At 41.0% G+C, this 20,919-nt stretch overlaps 1 protein-coding gene across 2 annotated transcripts in view; it reads left to right on the forward strand.

Moving 5' to 3' along the window:
• The window catches only part of lin28b (lin-28 homolog B (C. elegans)), a 29,376-nt gene that overhangs the window by 1,098 nt on the left and 7,359 nt on the right, over positions 1-20,919 (forward strand). For both annotated transcript variants that reach the window (XM_066659158.1, XM_066659157.1), the window contains exons 2-3: positions 1,133-1,308; positions 18,826-19,013. In XM_066659158.1, the coding sequence (XP_066515255.1) occupies positions 1,133-1,308; positions 18,826-19,013 (364 nt within the window). The remainder of the gene's footprint in view (positions 1-1,132; positions 1,309-18,825; positions 19,014-20,919) is intronic.

Below are 20,919 nucleotides of genomic sequence, written 5' to 3' on the forward strand. Positions count from 1 at the left end.
CAAAACACAGACAAACATTCTATAAACATTCTACAGACAAACATTCTACAAAATACAGACAAACATTCTACAGAACAAGGTTTCGAACAAACATTCTACAAAACACAGACTAAAACAGACAAACATTCTACAGACAAACATCCTATGGAAGATAGCCTTGAACAGATGAACCTTATGCAACACAGTCACGATCAGACGAAATACTCCAAGGAACACGGTCTCAAACAAACAAGCATCCTACAGAATACAGTCGTGGACAAACAAACATTCAGTGGAAGATGGTCCAGAACAGATGAATATTCTAATGAACACAGTCTCAAACAAACAATATACAATTTCAAACATTTCACTATTATAGGGACTTCTGGACGGGGGTGTTTTTTGCCCCTGTAGTCGGGGTACATTGTGTACACCTGCCCCTTGGAGTTTGACCCTCAGGGTGGAGACGGTGAAGAACAGTGGATGGAGGAAGGAAGAGAGAGAGCGGTAGAGAGAGAGAGAGAGAGAGGTAGAGTGTTGGTGGGTTGTATAAGAGTTGAATTGAGCAATCGCAGCAGCAGAGGCACCGGGGGCCGAGCAAGGTTTTGAAAGTGTGCTGCACTCCTGAATGACCCCCATGTACCCTCCCACCACCCCCTTTACCCCTGACCGTCAGGGTGTACTGTACAGGTTGAAATGGTTGTGTATGATTGTAATATGTAAAATGAAGGCTGTATATTTAGTTTGGTTATTTTTTGAATAAAGAAAGTCGCAAGTACGTTTCTCTATATAGTATTGACATAGTGTTTTGTACAGTGTTAGAAAATGGTTCTGTATAGTACCGGGTAGATGTTCTAGAGGGGTTCTATATATCAATTGAAACAGGTTGTATATTTGACAGAAAAAGAGGTTCTATTTAATACAGAGGAACACTTCCTTAACTGTCTTTTAAGCCGTTATTTACAGCAGGGTTCAATCACAGGGAAAGACCATGAACCAGTGATTTTTCAGTGTTCATGGTTCTGTACAGAACCACTGCCTTTGCTGAAGAACCTCTGAAGAACACGTTTAAACTGTACGCTGATCTAGATATGTTTTATAATGTTGGAATAGAGGCATGAATATTGATTATTTCCCTTCTTTCTCAATGCAGGAGGGCCAGGTAAAGGTGGAGGTGGAGGGGACCCCGCGAAGACCCCCGGTCATGAAGAGAGGACAGGATCCGGCTACTGCAAGTGGTTCAATGTTCGAATGGGCTTTGGATTTATCTCGATGACCCACAGCGAGGGAAACCTGGTGGACCCTCCGCTGGATGTGTTTGTCCACCAAGTGAGTTTTGACGGGAGAATGGTTCTTTAATTGCGCTGCTGATTTATTTCCTGGACAGCTCAGAGATGTACTGGCTGCTTTGGAGGGTTTTCTGGACGTGGTAGTAGCAGTGTCCATGGAGCGCTGTTAGAAATGCTGGTGGAGCACCTGGAGTTAAATTATACTTGATTGATGTAAACTATCAAACTGTCCTTAAGTTGTGGTGAGGCTTCTGTGCAGATTTGGGAACCATTTGAATGCATAAGTCTGTAGTAAGTGGCTTTTTTAAAATTAGTTATGGACCTAACACTAGAATGGGCTCCACAGACGTGAACGTGAGTACTGTAAACTGTGGTGATTTGAGATATATCTTAGATATTTTTTTAAAAATAGATCTACAAGGAACCAGAGCACAGAGACAGAGAAATGAGTCAAAGCTGTTGTGTTGGGTGTAGTATATTTCATTCACGTGGAACCAATTAGATTTGAATAAAGCAGTTAATTCAAAGCAAACATTTTGTTTTTAGTGTTTAAGACCAATGCTAGGAAGCTAGAACCTAAATGAAAAATTTCCATTAGCTACAGCTTATCTGAGGTCTTAATTTCAAAATATCTCCATGTGCTCTCAAGTCTTGTGAAGGAGTTTTGTGTTTTTGACCTAGCTGAATTTGGCCGTCCATTCGAAATTCTCGTTCCACCTTAAATGGTGCGGCTGTTCCGTTCAGGCGCCAAGCTCCGGAATGTAGCTGCCTCCCCATTTAAGGTGGAACGAGAATTTCGAATGGGAAGCCCACTTCAGCTTCGTGTGGCTTTTAGAAATAGGATGTTTTCAGGCTAAATTTACTGATGCTGTGGACTGCCCTATGGCTTTTGGGGTTGTGAACCTCCTTAGTGTCCACCTTAAGAGCAAAACAACGTGTTTACACGGGCTCACGTGTTTACAAGGGCTTTTTTGTAGCTTTTTAAAGATGGTGTTGTTGTATTTCGAATTAAATTGAGGTAAACACTGCTTAGTCTTTTGTTTAAACTGGGGTTTAGAATTAAATAAAGACACTTTCCTCCACGTAAACCTGAAATCACCCGTGTTTTGGTCGTTGAAAATAGATGGAGACATGGTTTTGTGTGATTTGTTTTGGTCGAATTTAGTCTGTGAACCTTCTTTTCCCTCCTCCGTCCTTTCAAACACTGCTCTGTACGCTTTAAGCCATGTTTAAGTAGACGGTTAGTCTGGTAAATAAAATACAGGCTTTCCCTTCCCCTGGGTTTTGGTTCATTTATATTTTGACCAGTTCTTGTCTCCTAGCTTTGTACGTGTGGCTGTTTTAATGATTTATAATGTTCAGTGTAATTGTTCAGCCTGCTCTGTAATAATAATAATAATAATAATAATAACACCAAAATGTCTGAAGAATTCTGTTTGTAGGAAACCATTAATTTCACACATTTAAAAGTCCTCATTTTAGCAACACGATAGTCTTGAAAAATCAAGGTTTGTTTTTATAAATCCTGACAAATCTATTTTTTTGTCAGTGTTGTTTTGAGGAACTGTTAGCATTTATATTTACTAAAAAATGCCTGATTTAATTCTAAATATTGTATTCTGTTTTTTGTCATTGTTGCTAAAATATATATAAGCTAGGTTATTTTTAAACACAGGAGAATTTAGCTTCATTAAAATGATTACTTCACTTGGTTTAATATTTATCTCTTTTAGCTTTGACCAAATATACACCTCTTAGCATTATTTTTTTTTTGTGTGTGTATATATTTCTGTATTTCTTAATATATATATATATCTGCTTGCCATTTTACAACATGCTAGTCATGATTAGCTATGTTTAAACTTGCTATATACAACACATTTGTATTGTTTCTGTGGAGAAATGTTAGCTATAATAGCGTCTCTAAGCTAATGCTTGATAAACAATCAAAGTAAGAAGAACCACAAATGTTTGTTCATTTTTTTAACCCAATCTTTAAATATTTATCTCTTGTTAGAGTCGTAGAATATACCAGTCATTTTATATTGTTTTGCAGCCAAAATGAACATTCCTTAAGTGTATTGTATTTTAGGCAGTTTAGCAACATGCTAGTCTCAACTTGCAATGTGTACTTCACAAATACAGTCATGATGTGCTCAAGTGTTTCTCTGAGAAATTATTAATGTCTCAAGGGAGTAATAATATTAAAAAAAATGATAATGGCTTACTAAGTGCAAGTTATGTAAAAGGGGAAAAATATCTGGTGCTTGTTGAAAGGATTAGCCTTGGGGAAGGTGACCTTTCTCAGGAAAGTTATGTTCTTTGCTTCTGTGTGAGCCATTATTTTTTTTTTTTTGGCGAGATGTTTGTGGTCTTTAATGTTGTTAAATTTTAGTCACATGTTTACATTTTATTTAACATGGCCTACAACAAATTAGCTTTGTTGAGTTATCAGGAAAATCTTGTTAATATGTTTGATTATTATATATTCTTCTTAAAGGTGCCATAAAAACCAGGGTTGAAATGAAATCAGTTGTAGGATCATCTGTGAAATTATGTACTTAGATTTAACAGATATTGCTGTCAGTTTTCATTGTGTGTGTTAGATGATAAATCACAAGATATTACATTACAGTATATTCAAGCTATTTAAAGTAGAATATTCACGCATTAAAAGCACATCTGAATGATACGATATGGATTTAAATTGTTTTCTTCAGATATCATAGGATATAAACCTCCTGAACCTAAATAAAGCAGACTGCTGAGAGTTATTTAAGGAGAACTGGTATTTTCTTGTGTAGTTGCTGTAGCTGCAGCCTGAGTCATTTGTTTACGTCAGTACGCATCCTGTTCTCATACAGGGCTTTGTCATAGCTTTACATCCTCCATTCCTATAGAGAGTGGGGGAGAGAGGTGGAGAGGCCTTCCCCTACAGAGCCACCATGTCTGTAGTCCTGAGAAAACCAAGTGCATTATAGGAAATGAAGTTCCGCAGATGGACGTAGAGCTGTGGAGAGCACGGCTCTGGGGGTTTGGTGGAGATTTTTTCGGTGTGTTATAATTGCTCTTATGTAATGGCAGTGCATTTTAAAAATCATCTCAATGCAGAGGCGTTTAGGCACAAGATTAATTTTCTTGGATTTCTGAGACATAGTAGTTGATGGGAGTTGCCCCTGCGCCGCAGTTTTCTATTTAAATGGTAGTTTTACATTCGGATGGTGTCCCTTTTGAAAGCATTATTTTTAATAATCTTTGCTTTGAGCTTGTTTTTTGTGTGGATTTAATTCTAGGGCGGAGCTGTTGTAAATTAGATGATTAAATGTATCTTTAATGGAAGCATATCATTTTTGATTTGCCATGTTTAATAATAATGACCAATCCTGCTTTAACAGAGTCTTGCTTTATATATTTATCTTTAAACATCTGTCTTACATTTAAACAGATGTATATTTACAGAGGGGTTCAATACAACAGTGCATTTTGTTTTCATTATTTTGTAACTGTTTTTAAGTTATTAACATAAATTCATAGGGCACTATTAAACTCTTTATAGCACTCTATTTATAAACATTATTAATATATAAATATATAATTATTTAAATATCAAATTATAAATGTGTGTAAAAAAAGACTTCTCTCAAAATCTGTAAGATGTTTTTTTTTTTTAACGTCTGTTTATTTTTATAAATTAAATTTAATAGCAACTGATTTCACTGACGCCAAGCTATTTTTTGTCATGAGAATTAAAATATTAAAAAATGACATTTGAATGTATTTTTTTGTAATTGTTGTATAGATTTCAAACAAATAAATGTGTTTAATGTTCTCTGTTACACACTGCAAACTGTGCAAAGTGTAACTTTAATAAAAAAGGAGATTCGTTTCAAATTAATTCCTAAAATTCCAAACATTTGAATCAAAAACTGCCGAATGTTATTTTAAATTATTGCAAATAGTTTATTGTTCGTTATGTTTATTTTTAATTGTGCGTAATTTCACAGGGTTAAAATATTGTGAAACATTTATATTTAAAATTTAAAATTAAAATAAAAATAAATAAAAGATTTTAAGCTTCAGTTTGAGCTCAAAGCTGCGACAGAAAGATGCTGCGAAGAAAAGTGAACGTAGTTTTTTTAAGACAAAGCTGTTAAAGTCTATTAAAAATAATTAAAACAGATAAATACAGACGCAGAGACAGTGTAAATATCTGTTCAAACCTCACCTTTATCATCTACTGCATATTTGTGTTTGAAAGAGAGAAAGGTTCTGTTCTTTAATTAAATCTTGAAAGTAATGAGTGAAGATTGTGAAAATGCTGTTTATTTTTGTGTTAAATATTTCACACGTATTAACTGTAACTAATTAGATTTAATTGTTGTAAAGAGACGTGGTTTCCTTCTTGATTTACAGCATTGGGTTTTATTTGTGTGTAAATATGACTTATAATTTACTCTTGGGCTTCTTCTTCCTTCTTTCTCCTTCTTCCTTCTTCTTTCTTCTTCTTCTTTCTTCTTCTTCTTCCTTCTTTCTTCTTCTTCCTTCTTTCTCCTTCTTTCTTCTTCTTTCTTCTTCTTCTTCCTTCTTCTTTCTTCTTCTTTCTTCTTCTTCTTCCTTCTTCTTTCTTCTTCTTTCTTCTTCTTCTTCCTTCTTCTTTCTTCTTCTTCTTCTTCTTTCTTCTTCTTTCTTCTTCTTCTTCCTTCTTCTTCTTCTTTCTTCTTCTTCTTCCTTCTTCTTTCTTCTTCTTTCTTCTTCTTCCTTCTTTCTTCTTCTTCCTTCTTCCTTCTTCTTCCTTCTTCCTTCTTCTTCCTTCTTCTTTCTTCTTCTTCCTTCTTCTTCCTTCTTCTTTCTTCTTCTTCTTCTTCCTTCTTCTTTCTTCTTCTTTCTTCTTCTTCTTCTTCCTTCTTCTTTCTTCTTCTTTCTCTTCCTTCTTCTTCCTTCTTCTTTCTTCTTCTTTCTCTTCCTTCTTCTTTCTTCTTCTTCCTTCTTCTTTCTTCTTCTTCTTTCTTCTTCTTCCTTCTTCCTTCTTTCTTCTTCTTCTTTCTTCTTCTTCCTTCTTTCTCCTTCTTCTTCCTTCTTTCTCCTTCTTCTTCCTTCTATTTCCTTCTTTCTCCTTCTTCCTTCTATTTCCTTCTTCTTCCTTCTATTTCCTTCTTTCTCCTTCTTTCTTCTTCTTCCTTCTTTCTTCTTCTTCTTCCTTCTATCTTTCTTTTTCTTCTTCCTTTCTTCTTTCTTCTTTCTTCTTCTTCTTCACCACATTAATGAACTCTCTTTCTTCATTAAAATGACTCTAAACGGAACCTGAAATGGATGTACAGCTGATGACGGGACAGAACTGAGGCGACTGCAGTGGATTATTAGTTTGAGAGTTTGTCTGGTTGTTTAAGGGTGCAGACTGCTTTAAAAGTTTCAGAAACACTTAAATGTAAACGGTGAGCTAAGAACGACAGAATAGAACTGAATCTAAAGGCGAGATCAGTGCAGCGGAGCCTTCTGTGGTGGTACAGTGATTTTTATTCATTAATCTTAAAGTATCTTCCCGAGGTCGTGTACTGACGACGAGACCATGACCCGCCCCCCGGCGGAGTCCAGACCTCGGTTTCAGGGTCGGGTTTAGGTTTCTGTTGAAGTTAGGGTTGTGGATTAAAGGTGTGTGTGGAGTTGATTCGGGTCCGACTCAGATTCACTGACTCCACCGTGTGGGGACCTGCCCTGGACGACTGTTGGAGTAACATATGATTTATATTGTGTTCTTATGAATACACTGTTCGTGAGGAAGGAAAAAAGGAAACGGTCTTCTAGAAAATTCTATTTATTCCATTTCTACTCCTTTTCTCGATTTGTTCTTTTGTTTTCTGTTATTTACTCTTTTTTTCTTTCCTGTTCATTCCTTCTTCTGCTGTGTTCTGTTCTGTCAGTGATTTCTCTGTGTCTCGTTGGGAATTGGGGGATGTTTTCCTGAAGGAGGGGGGAGGAAAGTAAAGGTGTTGGTGTTGGAGCAGAGGAGAGGAGAGGAGAGGAGATGGAAGTGAGTTGTAGAAGAGTGGAGATTACTGAGAGAGGCAGAGAGAGCAGGACGGAGAGAGGGAGAGTGGATGAGGCGCACTAGCTGTGTTCTAAAACGATTGCTGTTATTAGTGTGTGTGTGTGTGTGTGTGTGTGTGTGTGTGTGTGTGTGTGTGCTTGAGTGATGCCTGTGATCCAGAGCTAAAGATCCAGCACACGGACCTGACCTCTCTAATGTGTTTATGGGTGAATGCCATCAGATTCTCACAGCAGTGATCCAGGACCTAGTGTAACGTCTCGCCCAACGGCAGCAGAGAGGGACAGACTCTTCATTTCAGAGGAAACACTGCATGAGCAGGTGTCCTTGGAGTTTTGACTTTAGAGAGAGAGAGAGAGTGTGACTGTGTGAGAGTGTATGAGAAAGAGAGAGTGTGTAAGAGAGAGAGATAGTGTATGAGAGAGTGTGTAAGAGAGAGCGTGTGAGTGTGTGAGAGTGTATGAGAGAGATAGTGTGTATGAGAGAGAGAGTGTGTGTGAGAGTGTATGAGAGAGAGATAGTGTGTGTGTGTGTGAGAGAGAGTGTGTGTGTGTGAGAGAGTGTGTGTGTGTGTGAGAGAGAGTGTGTGTGTGTGAGAGAGTGTGTGTGTGTGTGTGTGTGTGAAAGTGTATGAGAGAGAGAGAGAGTGTGTGTGAGAGAGAGAGAGTGTGTGTGAGAGAAAGAGTGTGTGTGTGAGAGTGTATGAGAGAGTGAGAGAGAGCGAGAGTGTATGAGAGAGAGAGAGTGCATGAGAGAGAGAGAGAGTGTGTAAGAGAGAGTTTGTGTGAGAGAGTGTGTGAGAATGTATGAGTGTGTGAGAGAGAGTGTGTGAGAGTGTTTGCGAGAGAGAGTGTGTGTGTGTGTGTGTGTGTGTGTGAGAGTGTATGAGAGAGAGAGAGTGTGAGAGTGTATGAGAGAGAGACAGTTTATGAGAGAGAGAGAGTGTGAGAGTGTGTGAGAGAGAGAGTGTGTGTGTGTGTGTGTGTGAGAGTGTATGAGAGAGAGAGAGTGTGAGAGAGAGTGTGAGAGTGTATGAGAGAGACAGTGTATGAGAGAGAGAGAGTGTGAGAGTGTGTGAGAGAGATTGTAAGAGAGCGATAGTGTATGAGAGTGAGAGTGTGTGTGTGTATGAGAGTGTGTGTGAGAGTGTATGAGAGAGAGATAGTGTGTGTGAGAGTGTGTGAGAGTGTGTATGAGAGTGTGTATGAGAGTGTGTGTGTGTGAGTGTATGAGAGAGAGAGAGTGTGTGTGAGAGAGAGTGTGTGTGAGAGTGTATGAGAGAGAGAGAGAGTTTGTGAGTGTATGAGAGAGAGAGAGTGTATGAGAGAGAGAGTTTGTGTGAGAGAGTGTGTGAGAATGTATGAGTGTGTGAGAGAGAGTGTGTGAGAGTGTTTGCGAGAGAGAGTGTGTGTGTGTGTGTGTGTGAGAGTGTATGAGAGAGAGAGAGTGTGAGAGAGAGTGTGAGAGTGTATGAGAGAGAGACAGTGTATGAGAGAGAGAGAGTGTGAGAGTGTGTGAGAGAGAGTGTGTGTGTGTGTGTGTGTGTGAGAGTGTATGAGAGAGAGAGAGAGTGTGAGAGAGAGACAGTGTATGAGAGAGAGAGAGTGTGAGAGTGTGTGAGAGAGATTGTAAGAGAGCGATAGTGTATGAGAGTGAGAGTGTATGAGAGAGAACTCGAGAGTGTATGAGAGTTTGAGAGCGAGAGAGTATGAGAGAGAGAGTATGAGAGAGATGTGTTCTACAAAAATTGCTATTATATTCTGTGTGTGTGTGTTGTACAGTAGGTTGTTGGAGAGAGATGCGGGCGTGCGAGGCTGATTAAATGTACAGTGAGTGTCAGAAGCTGATAGTGAGAGAGAGATAAGGAGAGAATGGGGATAAAAACGGCAGAGGCACGTTTAGTTCAAAACTCCCCATGTACACACTCTCTCTCAGACATATTCTATCTCTCTCTCTCTCGCTCGCTCTCTCTCTCTCTCTCGCTCACTCTCTCTCTCTGTCTCTTGCTCTCTCTCTCTCTCGTTCGCTCTGTCTTGCGCGCTCTCTCTCTGTGTGCGCGCACACACACACACACACACATTCACTCTGTCTCCCAGAAACACTCTCAGAAATAAAGGTACAGTACAGGAACATTACTGTCACTAAAGCTCCAAACAGCGTAGTGTATCTTTAAAGGTACAGACAGCGTAGTGTATCTTTAAAGGTAAAGACAGCGGAGTGTATCTTTAAAGGTACAGACAGCGGAGTGTATCTTTAAAGGTACAGACAGCGTAGTGTATCTTTAAAGGTACAGACAGCGTAGTGTATCTTTAAAGGTACAGACAGCGTAGTGTATCTTTAAAGGTACAGACAGCGTAGTGTATCTTTAAAGGTAAAGACAGCGGAGTGTATCTTTAAAGGTACAGGCAGCGGAGTGTATCTTTAAAGGTACAGGCAGCGGAGTGTATCTTTAAAGGTACAGGCAGCGGAGTGTATCTTTAAAGGTACAGGCAGCGGAGTGTATCTTTAAAGGTACAGGCAGCGGAGTGTATCTTTAAAGGTACAGGCAGCGGAGTGTATCTTTAAAGGTACAGGCAGCGGAGTGTATCTTTAAAGGTACAGGCAGCGGAGTGTATCTTTAAAGGTACAGGCAGCGGAGTGTATCTTCAAAGGTACAGACAGCGGAGTGTATCTTCAAAGGTACAGACAGCGGAGTGTATCTTCAAAGGTACAGACAGCGGAGTGTATCTTCAAAGGTACAGACAGCGGAGTGTATCTTCAAAGGTACAGACAGCGGAGTGTATCTTCAAAGGTACAGACAGCGGAGTGTATCTTCAAAGGTACAGACAGCGGAGTGTTTCTTTAAAGGTACAGACAGCGGAGTGTTTCTTTAAAGGTACAGACAGCGGAGTGTATCTTTAAAGGTACAGACAGCGGAGTGTTTCTTTAAAGGTACAGACAGCGGAGTGTTTCTTTAAAGGTACAGACAGCGGAGTGTTTCTTTAAAGGTACAGACAGCGGAGTGTATCTTTAAAGGTACAGACAGCGGAGTGTATCTTTAAAGGTACAGACTCCAGTTGTGTTCCTAAAGGTTCATTACATTCTCTTCTCCAGAAGGAGAGGGGGATCTCTGTAATCTTTCATTACACAAATGTGGAGAATAAAAGAACACAATAAAAGTCCTGGAGATGAAACGGGGCGAATGACATCAACGCAACTTTAACATCCACAGTTCATATAGTGTAAGGTCAGTTGTGTTCTCTAACTAAAGTACACTTTTAAACCATAGGGTTCTTCAGTGAAGGTGATGGTTCTAGTGAGAACCCTGTGTTCTGTACAGAACTACCTCTCGCTGAGTTGAAACTGTTACAGAATGTTGAAAAAAGCGTGAATGTGGTTCTGTTTAGCACCTTTTTGAAGACGGTTCTCTATAGCACTGAGTTCTACTGTCGTTATGACGTCTGGTTACAGCAGAGAACCCTTTGTAGTGCCGTATAGAACCATACACACCACATTCTCCATGAATCTCATGAACCATTTCAGCATGCAGTTGGTTCTGTACAGAACTCGTGGTTCTAAGTAGACCCATTGCCCTTAAACACGGGCACACACACACACACTCACACACACACACACAAAGAGAATGTACAGATGATCCAGGTCATTGTCTTTAGAGAAGATAAAAATTATTAAATCGAGAGACTGTTTAGAGGAAGCGCAAGAGAGAGATTAGAAAGAGAAAATGAAAAAGGAAGGGTGAGGAACAAATCATGAGAGAGAGAGACGAGGAGAGAGAGAGAGAGAGAGAGAGAGAGAGAGAGAGACACGAGGAGAGAGAAAGGGAGAGAGAGAGAGACGAGGAGAGAGACACAGACAGAGAGAGACAGACGAGGAGAGAGAATGAAATATTAAAGGAGAGGGATGGAGATGTTATAGATCCATTTTACAGAAAGCTTCTCATTGATCACTTCCCGTGTCTCTCTCTCTCTCTCTCTCTCTCTCTCTCGTGTGTGTGTGTGTGTGAGAGAGAGACTGAAATACTGCTGCTGCATCAACAGAGTATCATATGGCACCGGTCTTCCTCTTCTTTCTCTCTCACATAAGATGTGTGTGTGTGTGTGTTTTGTCCTCTGGAAGAGCAGATGATATTACTGAACTGAAATGGTATTTCGTATTTATTTAATATTTTAATAGTATTTAATATTTATTATTTATTTAATTCTCTGATATTAATCCAGATGTTTTTCCCATTTCCACTTGCCCCCAGCTGTGATACCTCTTCAACAACTAGGAATAATGTTCAGTCTGTAAACGACATACGACACTGCAGCGGCGCTACGAGAGCACAATAAAAGTCCTTGCAGGGAAATTGGAGTTGGAAATAAGCCGTGAAGTTTAACCCTGCTCAGTTTAAGGTGGAATGGGCAGTTCAGATAAAGACAGCGGACTGTAACCCTGATCAATTTAAGGTGGAATGGGCAATTCAGATAAAGACAGCGGACTGTAACCCTGATCAATTTAAGGTGGAATGGGCAATTCAGATAAAGACAGCGGACTGTAACCCTGATCAATTTAAGGTGGAATGGGCAATTCAGATAAAGACAGCGGACAGTAACCCTGATCAATTTAAGGTGGAATGGACAATTCAGATAAAGACAGCGGACTGTAACTCTTATCAATTTAAGGTGGAATGGGCAATTCAGATGAAGACAGCGGACTGTAACCCTGATCAATTTAAGGTGGAATGCTCAATTCAGATAAAGACAGCGGACTGTAACCCTGATCAATTTAAGGTGGAATGGGCAATTCAGATAAAGACAGCGGACTGTAACCCTGATCAATTTAAGGTGGAATGGGCAATTCAGATAAAGACAGCGGACAGTAACCCTGATCAATTTAAGGTGGAATGGACAATTCAGATAAAGACAGCGGACTGTAACTCTTATCAATTTAAGGTGGAATGGGCAATTCAGATGAAGACAGCGGACTGTAACCCTGATCAATTTAAGGTGGAATGCTCAATTCAGATAAAGAATGCGGACTGTAACTCTTATCAATTTAAGGTGGAATGGACAATTCAGATAAGACAGCGGACTGTAACCCTGATCAATTTAATGTGGAATGGACAATTCAGATAAAGACAGCGGACTGTAACGCTGATCAATTTAAGGTGGAATGCTCAATTCAGATAAAGAATGCGGACGGTAACTCTTATCAATTTAAGGTGGAATGGACAATTCAGATGAAGACAGCGGACGGTAACCCTGATCAATTTAAGGTGGAATGGGCAATTCAGATGAAGACAGCGGACTGTAACCCTGATCAATTTAAGGTGGAATGGGCAATTCAGATAAAGACAGCGGACTGTAACCCTGATCAATTTAAGGTGGAATGGGCAATTCAGATAAAGACAGCGGACTGTAACCCTGATCAATTTAAGGTGGAATGGGCAATTCAGATAAAGACAGCGGACAGTAACCCTGATCAATTTAAGGTGGAATGGACAATTCAGATAAAGACAGCGGACTGTAACTCTTATCAATTTAAGGTGGAATGGGCAATTCAGATGAAGACAGCGGACTGTAACCCTGATGAATTTAAGGTGGAATGGGCAATTCAGATAAAGACAGCGGACTGTAATTCTGATCAATTTAAGGTGGAATGGGCAATTCAGATAAAGACAGCGGACTGTAACCCTGATCAATTTAAGGTGGAATGCTCAATTCAGATAAAGAATGCGGACTGTAACCCTGATCAATTTAAGGTGGAATGCTCAATTCAGATAAAGAATGCGGACTGTAACCCTGATCAATTTAAGGTGGAATGCTCAATTCAGATAAAGAATGCTGACTGTAACTCTTATCAATTTAAGGTGGAATGGACAATTCAGATAAGACAGCGGACTGTAACCCTGATCAATTTAATGTGGAATGGGCAATTCAGATAAAGACAGCGGACTGTAACGCTGATCAATTTAAGGTGGAATGCTCAATTCAGATAAAGAATGCGGACGGTAACTCTTATCAATTTAAGGTGGAATGGACAATTCAGATGAAGACAGCGGACGGTAACCCTGATCAATTTAAGGTGGAATGGGCAATTCAGATGAAGACAGCGGACTGTAACCCTGATCAATTTAAGGTGGAATGGGCAATTCAGATAAAGACAGCGGACTGTAACCCTGATCAATTTAAGGTGGAATGGGCAATTCAGATGAAGACAGCGGACTGTAACCCTGATCAATTTAAGGTGGAATGGGCAATTCAGATAAAGACAGCGGACTGTAACCCTGATCAATTTAAGGTGGAATGGGCAATTCAGATAAAGACAGCGGACAGTAACCCTGATCAATTTAAGGTGGAATGGGCAATTCAGATGAAGACAGCGGACTGTAACCCTGATGAATTTAAGGTGGAATGGGCAATTCAGATAAAGACAGCGGACTGTAATTCTGATCAATTTAAGGTGGAATGGGCAATTCAGATAAAGACAGCGGACTGTAACCCTGATCAATTTAAGGTGGAATGGACAATTCAGATAAGACAGCGGACTGTAACCCTGATCAATTTAAGGTGGAATGCTCAATTCAGATAAAGAATGCGGACTGTAACCCTGATCAATTTAAGGTGGAATGCTCAATTCAGATAAAGAATGCTGACTGTAACTCTTATCAATTTAAGGTGGAATGGACAATTCAGATAAGACAGCGGACTGTAACCCTGATCAATTTAATGTGGAATGGGCAATTCAGATAAAGACAGCGGACTGTAACGCTGATCAATTTAAGGTGGAATGCTCAATTCAGATAAAGAATGCGGACGGTAACTCTTATCAATTTAAGGTGGAATGGACAATTCAGATGAAGACAGCGGACGGTAACCCTGATCAATTTAAGGTGGAATGGGCAATTCAGATGAAGACAGCGGACTGTAACCCTGATCAGTTTAATGTGGAATGGGCAATTCAGATAAAGACAGCGGACTGTAACGCTGATCAATTTAAGGTGGAATGCTCAATTCAGATAAAGAATGCGGACGGTAACTCTTATCAATTTAAGGTGGAATGGACAATTCAGATGAAGACAGCGGACGGTAACCCTGATCAATTTAAGGTGGAATGGGCAATTCAGATGAAGACAGCGGACTGTAACCCTGATCAGTTTAAGGTGGAGCTCAAAAGTTCAAACATGGACTGTCAGGGTTTTTGATACTGATAAATGACTAGGACCATTGTACTGACATATATTGAGATAGACAGAAAGTAACTTTGTGTGTGTGTGTGTGTGAGAGATGGGGGTTGGGGGTCCTCAGTCTTCTCAGGCATTCTTTTAAAAGAGGAATTTCTTTAAAGACAAAAATGGGAGGGGTCTTCCCTGTCCCCCACCCCCACCCCACCTCAAAATCAGCTCCATGCCAGCGACTGTGTGTGTGTGTGTGTGTGTGTTATGCTGCTGCCTGTTTTTAACGCAGTGTATTTGCTCTTGGAAGTACAAAGGTAAATATAATCACAAACTCCCACAGCTGGAGAACTGGCAGCACATTAAACCCAGATATTATTTTGTGACCAGTATGATGTTGCTGAGGGGGGATTGATTGATTGATTGATTGGTTGATTGATTGATTGATGGTAATCCCTAGACGAGAGAGAGCTGTTTCAGGACAGATTTGTTACAGATGGAAACAAGTTGTTGAACACAGAAGTCAAGTCTGACAGTTCCTTACGGACAGTTGTCAAATGTCAATGGTGTGTGTGTGTGTGTGACTGTAAGCTGCATGTTAATGGTGTTGTTTATCTTTTGTAATGAATTGTAAAGAAACACTTATGTTAGTCATGTGTTTTAGTGTATGATGCACATTCTCTGCAGTGTGTGTGTGTGTGTGTGTGTGTAAGGGTTAAATTGGGCCCCTAGTGAGATTAACCTCCTGTCCATTTCACCGTTTGGCATGTGGGCCCCACCCCTTACTGCAGCGGATAGCGCTAATATCTCTCTGTCAGTCTGTCTGTTTCTCTCGCTCTCTCTGTTTCTCTGTCTCTCGCTCTCTCTGTTTCTCTGTCTCTCGCTCTCTCTCTCTCTCTCTCTCTCTGTCTCACTGTCTCTTTTGCTCTCGTTCTTGCTCCCTCTGTTTATGTTTCTCTCTTCATCGCTCTGTGTCTGTCTCCCTTTCTTTTTCATTGTTATTTTCCCTTTATCTCTTGGTGGCTCTTCTATTCTCTCTCTCTCTCTCTCTCTCTCTCTCTCTCTCTCTCTCTCTCTCTCATTACATTGTTTATGGCCGTTTCCTTTTTTTTTTTTTTTCATCTGGTTCAGAATCGTCGGAGTTTAACCGAGTCATCTTTTCGTTTTTGGTTCTTTTACTCTTTTCCCTTCCTCCGCTCCATCCTCCAGCTTCATTTGTTTCTCTGTCCTTTTTCCTGAGCTCTTTTTTTTTTCTCTTTATTCTCAGTGTTTTTTCTATTTTTTTTTCATAAACATTACATTTTCGTTTGTTTTTCTTTTCTCCTACTTTCTCATTTATCTCCGTCTCATTTCCCTCTCGCGCTCCAATCAGACATCGTCTCCCCCTCTCTCACTTTCTCTCTTCAAACACAGTGGGGGAAAAAAGGAAAAGCAGCGGAGGTCACATGACCAGCCAGAGCCCTCTCTGCCCATATAAGGAGTGTGTGTGGAGTGATTCAGAGTACATACCGTGTGTGTGTGTGTGTGTGTGTAAAACAAAGGTTACATATCTCCATTTTCTCTAATAAATATATGAATAAATTACAAATGTAGTAAGTGAATAATTTAAAATAATTTAAATACAAACGGCGGTGTGTTGTAAAATAAAGGGTGGTGTAGAATGAGTCTTAAACGATTAATTTAATGAGAGACAGATTAATCCTGTGTTCTATTTAAAAGAAGCTGCAGTGAAAAGACGTAAGAACAAACGGAGCTCTGCCTCGGAGTAAAACCCTCTCTGAAAAGCTGCAGTGATGGAGAGGGAGCCGCAGCCTGGTCCTGGGTCTAATAAAGACCCCTTTAACCGAGTCAGGGCTCGCAGCGTGAACACACTCCCGAACGAATCTGTCCGTTTAAAAACGGAGGAACGGATCACAGAGAGAAAAATAGACCGTGTGTAACACAATAATAAAATGACATCATCATAATTCCCTTGGCGTTTACTGCGTGAAACTGTGTGGAAACGAACAGATTGAAGTTTGATGGTGTGCCGTTAGTGACCTGTGGCTGTGTCCCAAACCACACACTTCTGTAGTTCACACTCCGCACAAACGAAGCAGTTATTAACATTAATATAAAATATATTACAAGCTGTTTACATAATTATTACTTTCTTAGAAAAAAGTGTCTGTCTCCGTGTCTGTGTGTTGTTCGTGTGTGTGTGTGTCTGTGTGTTGTTCGTGTGTCTGTGTGTTGTTCGTGTGTCTGTGTGTTGTTCGTGTGTGTGTGTGTCTGTGTGTTGTTCGTGTGTGTCTGTGTGTTGTTTGTGTGTGTGTGTGTCTGTGTGTTGTTCGTGTGTGTGTGTGTGTTGTTCGTGTGTGTGTGTTGTTCGTGTGTGTGTGTGTGTGTTGTTCGTGTGTGTGTTGTATCTGTGTGTTGTTTCTGTGTGTGTCTGTGTGTGTGTGTGTGTGTGTGTGTGTTTATCCTTTAAAGTAAAAGTGGTTTAAAATCTGTTTGTTTTAAATAAAGGTTTGTCATTAGTTTTATTTTCGAGGACATATTTTCTGTCTGTAATTTTGAAGTTGATCCCTCCTCAGTTCCTTTGTGTAGAAATGTTTAAAGGATTCTGTTTTAAAGCGCTGGGGTTTTCACACGTGTCCTGTTTGTTTTGTTGTGAATGACTCTGTGACGCTGTGACTCTGTGGTTTATGACGTTGTTTATAAATCAGTGAGAGGAAGTCATTCAAGAAAAGCTCGAGATGTAGCTGTAATTTCTGCCTCGGAGCTGGTTTTAAATGAAACACTGAGAGGGTTAAAGAGCACAGACACTTTATACGAAGCACTAAACTGATCTTATAACGGGAGGGAAGTGCCTTTAACAAGTTTAGCTCCCTCTCTCTCTCTGTCTCTCCCTCTCTCTCTCTTTCTCTCTCGCTCTGTCTCTCTCTCTTTCTCTCTCGCTCTCTCTGTCTCTCTCTCTCGCTCGCTCTCTCTCTCTGCTTCTCTTTCTCTCTCTGTCTCTCTCTTTCTCTCTCTCTGTGTCTCTTTCTCTTTCTTTCTCTGTCTCGCTCTCTCTCTCTCTCTTTCTCTCTCTCGCTCTCTCTGTGTCTCTTTATCTCTCTCTCTCTGTTTCTCTCTCTCTCTGTGTCTCTCTCTCTCTGTCTCTTTCTCTCTCTGTCTCTTTCTTTCTCTCTCTCTCTCTCTGTCTCTTTCTTTATCTCTGTCTCGCTCTCTCTCTTTCTCGCTCTCTTTCTCTCTCTTTCTCTTTCTCTTTCTCTCTCTCTCTCTCTCTCTGTCTCTTTCTTTATCTCTATCTCGCTCTCTCTCTCTTTCTCGCTCTGTCTGTCTCTCACTCTCTCTTTCTTTCTCTCCGTCTCTCTCTCTCGCTCTCTCTGTCTTTCTTTCTCTCTATCTCGCTCTCTCTTTTTCTCTTGCTCTCTTTGTGTCTGTCGCTCTCTCTGTCTTTCTCTTTCTCTCTCTCGCTCTGTCTCTGACTTTCACTCTCTTTCTTTCTCTCTCTTTCTTGCTCTTTCTCTCTCTTGCTCTTTCTTTCTCTATCTACACCTCTCTCTCTCTCTCTTTCATTCTACACCACTATCTCTTTCTGTCTACCTCTCTCTCTCTCCTCTATTTTTTCTTTTCTCACACTTGCTCCGTTTTTACTTTTCCTCTCACTCTTCCCCTATCCCTGTTTCTTTCTTTCTTTCCTACTTTTTTTTTCATTTCTCCTGATGTTGACACAGATACAGATGTTGAACCTGATGTGTACAGATGTGGGTCCAGGTCTGATGTGGTTTCTGATGGAGACCTGTTGCTGTTTCCATGACAACGTCACCCAGCTTCAGCCTGTAATTTGCTTCTCTCCTGTTTTCTCTTCAAAACGACCTGAATTTTCTCTTTCTCTCTCGCTCTTTTTCATTTTTTCTTTCCTTCTATTTCTTTCATTCTGTTTTTTCTTTCTATCATTTATTCTTTGTTTTTTCTTTATTTTTTCATTTTGTCTCTCTCTCGTTCTCTGACGTGGTGTGATTTTACGGAGCTAAGGTAGTGGCTTATTTTCCTGATGAAAGGGTTAAATTTGTCTCTGAATCTTTACACACACACACGGTGTCTAAAGTCTGTGGACGCCTGGTCCTTTGAGGTGAAGACAAACAAGGACGGGTTTTCCTCCTCTGAGAAAGCTAGTGGAACATTGCTGTGAGGGTCTGATGGCAGCTACGCCGGTGTGGGTGTTTGAGGATTAGTTCTGGCTCTTCACCTCACCCCCAGAGGAACTGGATAAAGCTCAAAGCCGGGGGCTTTATTCCCCTGTAGCCCACACTTGGCATTGGAAATGTTGGCATGCTCCAGTGTGTGACGTGTGTGTGTGTGTGTTACAGAGTAAGCTGGTGATGGAGGGCTTCAGGAGTCTGCGTGAGGGGGAGCAGGTGGAGTTCTCCTTTAAAAGGTCCAGTAAAGGTTTGGAGAGTCTCAGGGTCACAGGCCCCGGCGGAGGACCCTGCTCCGGCAGCGACCGTCGCCCCAAAGGAAAAGCCCCGCCCTTAAAACGCAAACCAAAGGGAGACCGGTGAGTGCACTCGCTTGGCATCGTGGGAAATGTAGTTCCCCCCGTGTCTCCCCCTGGAGACTGAACAGTTTACTTCAAGCTGCTTTAGCTTCACTCACCAACAAATACATCATCAACTCCCACCAATATTTCACAGGTCACTCAAACATCTATAACACATTTATAACACAATTGAAATGTCTATTATACACTGTTTATAAAGTTTATTACTTCCTTCAATACAGGGACTGACACAGTTACGTCCTAAACTCAAACCACAGGGAGGGAAATGTAGGTCTACATATATGCGTGTGTGTGTGTGTGTCTGTGTGTGTGTGTGTGTGTATTTTCATACAATTAAAGGAACGCTATAATATTTTTACTGTAAAATTACAGCTTCACGGACCTGCAGTGTCTCATCTACTGCGGACACTGCAGAAACTGCACTATGTAACTGCACGTTTGTAGCTGGGTAGGAAACCACACCCCCTCCCTCCTCCTCCCCATTGATATCAGTACAGTGCTGAATGAAAAAAACAATCTTACCTAGTGCTCCTTTAATTTTGGAGTATTTCTGTATAGATTTATTTATTTAAGTGTTTCCACATTTCTGTGTTTATTTATTTCTCAGTAGTTTGTTTGACCTCAGTGTTGTCCTCTGTGTTTACAGAAGCATAAACATCTGCTGTGTTTTAGTCGCTCGCTCTGTTCTCTTCTCTGTTCTGTTCTCTGCTCTCGCTCTGTTCTCGTCTCTGTTCTGTTCTCTGCTCTGCTCTCGCTCTGTTCTCTTCTCTGCTCTCGTCTCTGTTCTGTTCTCTGTTCTCGTCTTTGCTCTCGCTCTGTTCTCTGCTCTCGCTCTGTTCTCTGCTCTCGCTCTGTTCTCGTCTCTGTTCTGTTCTCTGCTCTCGCTCTGTTCTCGTCTCTGCTCTCGCTCTGTTCTCTGCTCTGTTCTCTGCTCTGCTCTCGCTCTGTTCTCTGCTCTCGTCTCTGCTCTCGCTCTGTTCTCTGCTCTGCTCTCGCTCTGTTCTCTTCTCTGCTCTTGCTCTCTTCTGTTCTCTGCTCTGTTCTCTGCTCTGCTCTTGCTCTCTTCTGTTCTCTGCTCTGTTCTCTGCTCTGCTCTCGCTCTGTTCTCTTCTCTGTTCTCTGCTCTCGCTCTGTTCTCGTCTCTGCTCTCGCTCTGTTCTCTGCTCTGCTCTCGCTCTGTTCTCTTCTCTGCTCTTGCTCTCTTCTGTTCTCTGCTCTGTTCTCGCTCTGCTCTCTTCTCGTCTCTGCTCTGCTCTCGCTCTCTTCTCTTCTCTGCTCTGATCTCTGCTCTCTCTTTTTCTTCTCTGCTCTGCTCTCGCTCTGTTCTCTCTGCTCTCGCTCTGTTCTCTTGTTCTGCTCTCGCTCTGTTCTCTTGTTCTGCTCTCGCTCTGTTCTCGTCTCTGTTCTGTTCTCTGCTTTCGCTCTGTTCTCTGCTCTGCTCTTGTTCTGCTCTCACTCTGCTCTCGCTCTGTTCTGTTCTCTTCTCTGCCCTCGCTCTGTTCTCTCATCTGCTCTCACTCTGTTCTCTTCATTCACTCACTCTCACTCGCACTCACTCATTCATGCACTCCCATACTTACTCACTCACTCACTCACTCACTCCCATACTTACTCACGCACTCATTCACTCACTCACTCACTCTCATACTCACTCACTCCTATACTTACTCACGCACTCATTCACTCACTCACTCCCATACTTACTCACTCACTCACTCTCATACTCACTCACTCCCATACTTACTCATGCACTCATTCACTCACTCACTCTCATACTCACTCACTCCTATACTTACTCACGCACTCATTCACTCACTCACTCCCATACTTACTCACTCACTCACTCTCATACTCACTCACTCCCATACTTACTCACGCACTCATTCACTCACTCACTCGCTCT

Source organism: Hoplias malabaricus, unplaced genomic scaffold (genome assembly GCF_029633855.1).
Source record: "Hoplias malabaricus isolate fHopMal1 unplaced genomic scaffold, fHopMal1.hap1 scaffold_75, whole genome shotgun sequence".
Classification (NCBI taxonomy): Eukaryota; Metazoa; Chordata; class Actinopteri; order Characiformes; family Erythrinidae; genus Hoplias; species Hoplias malabaricus.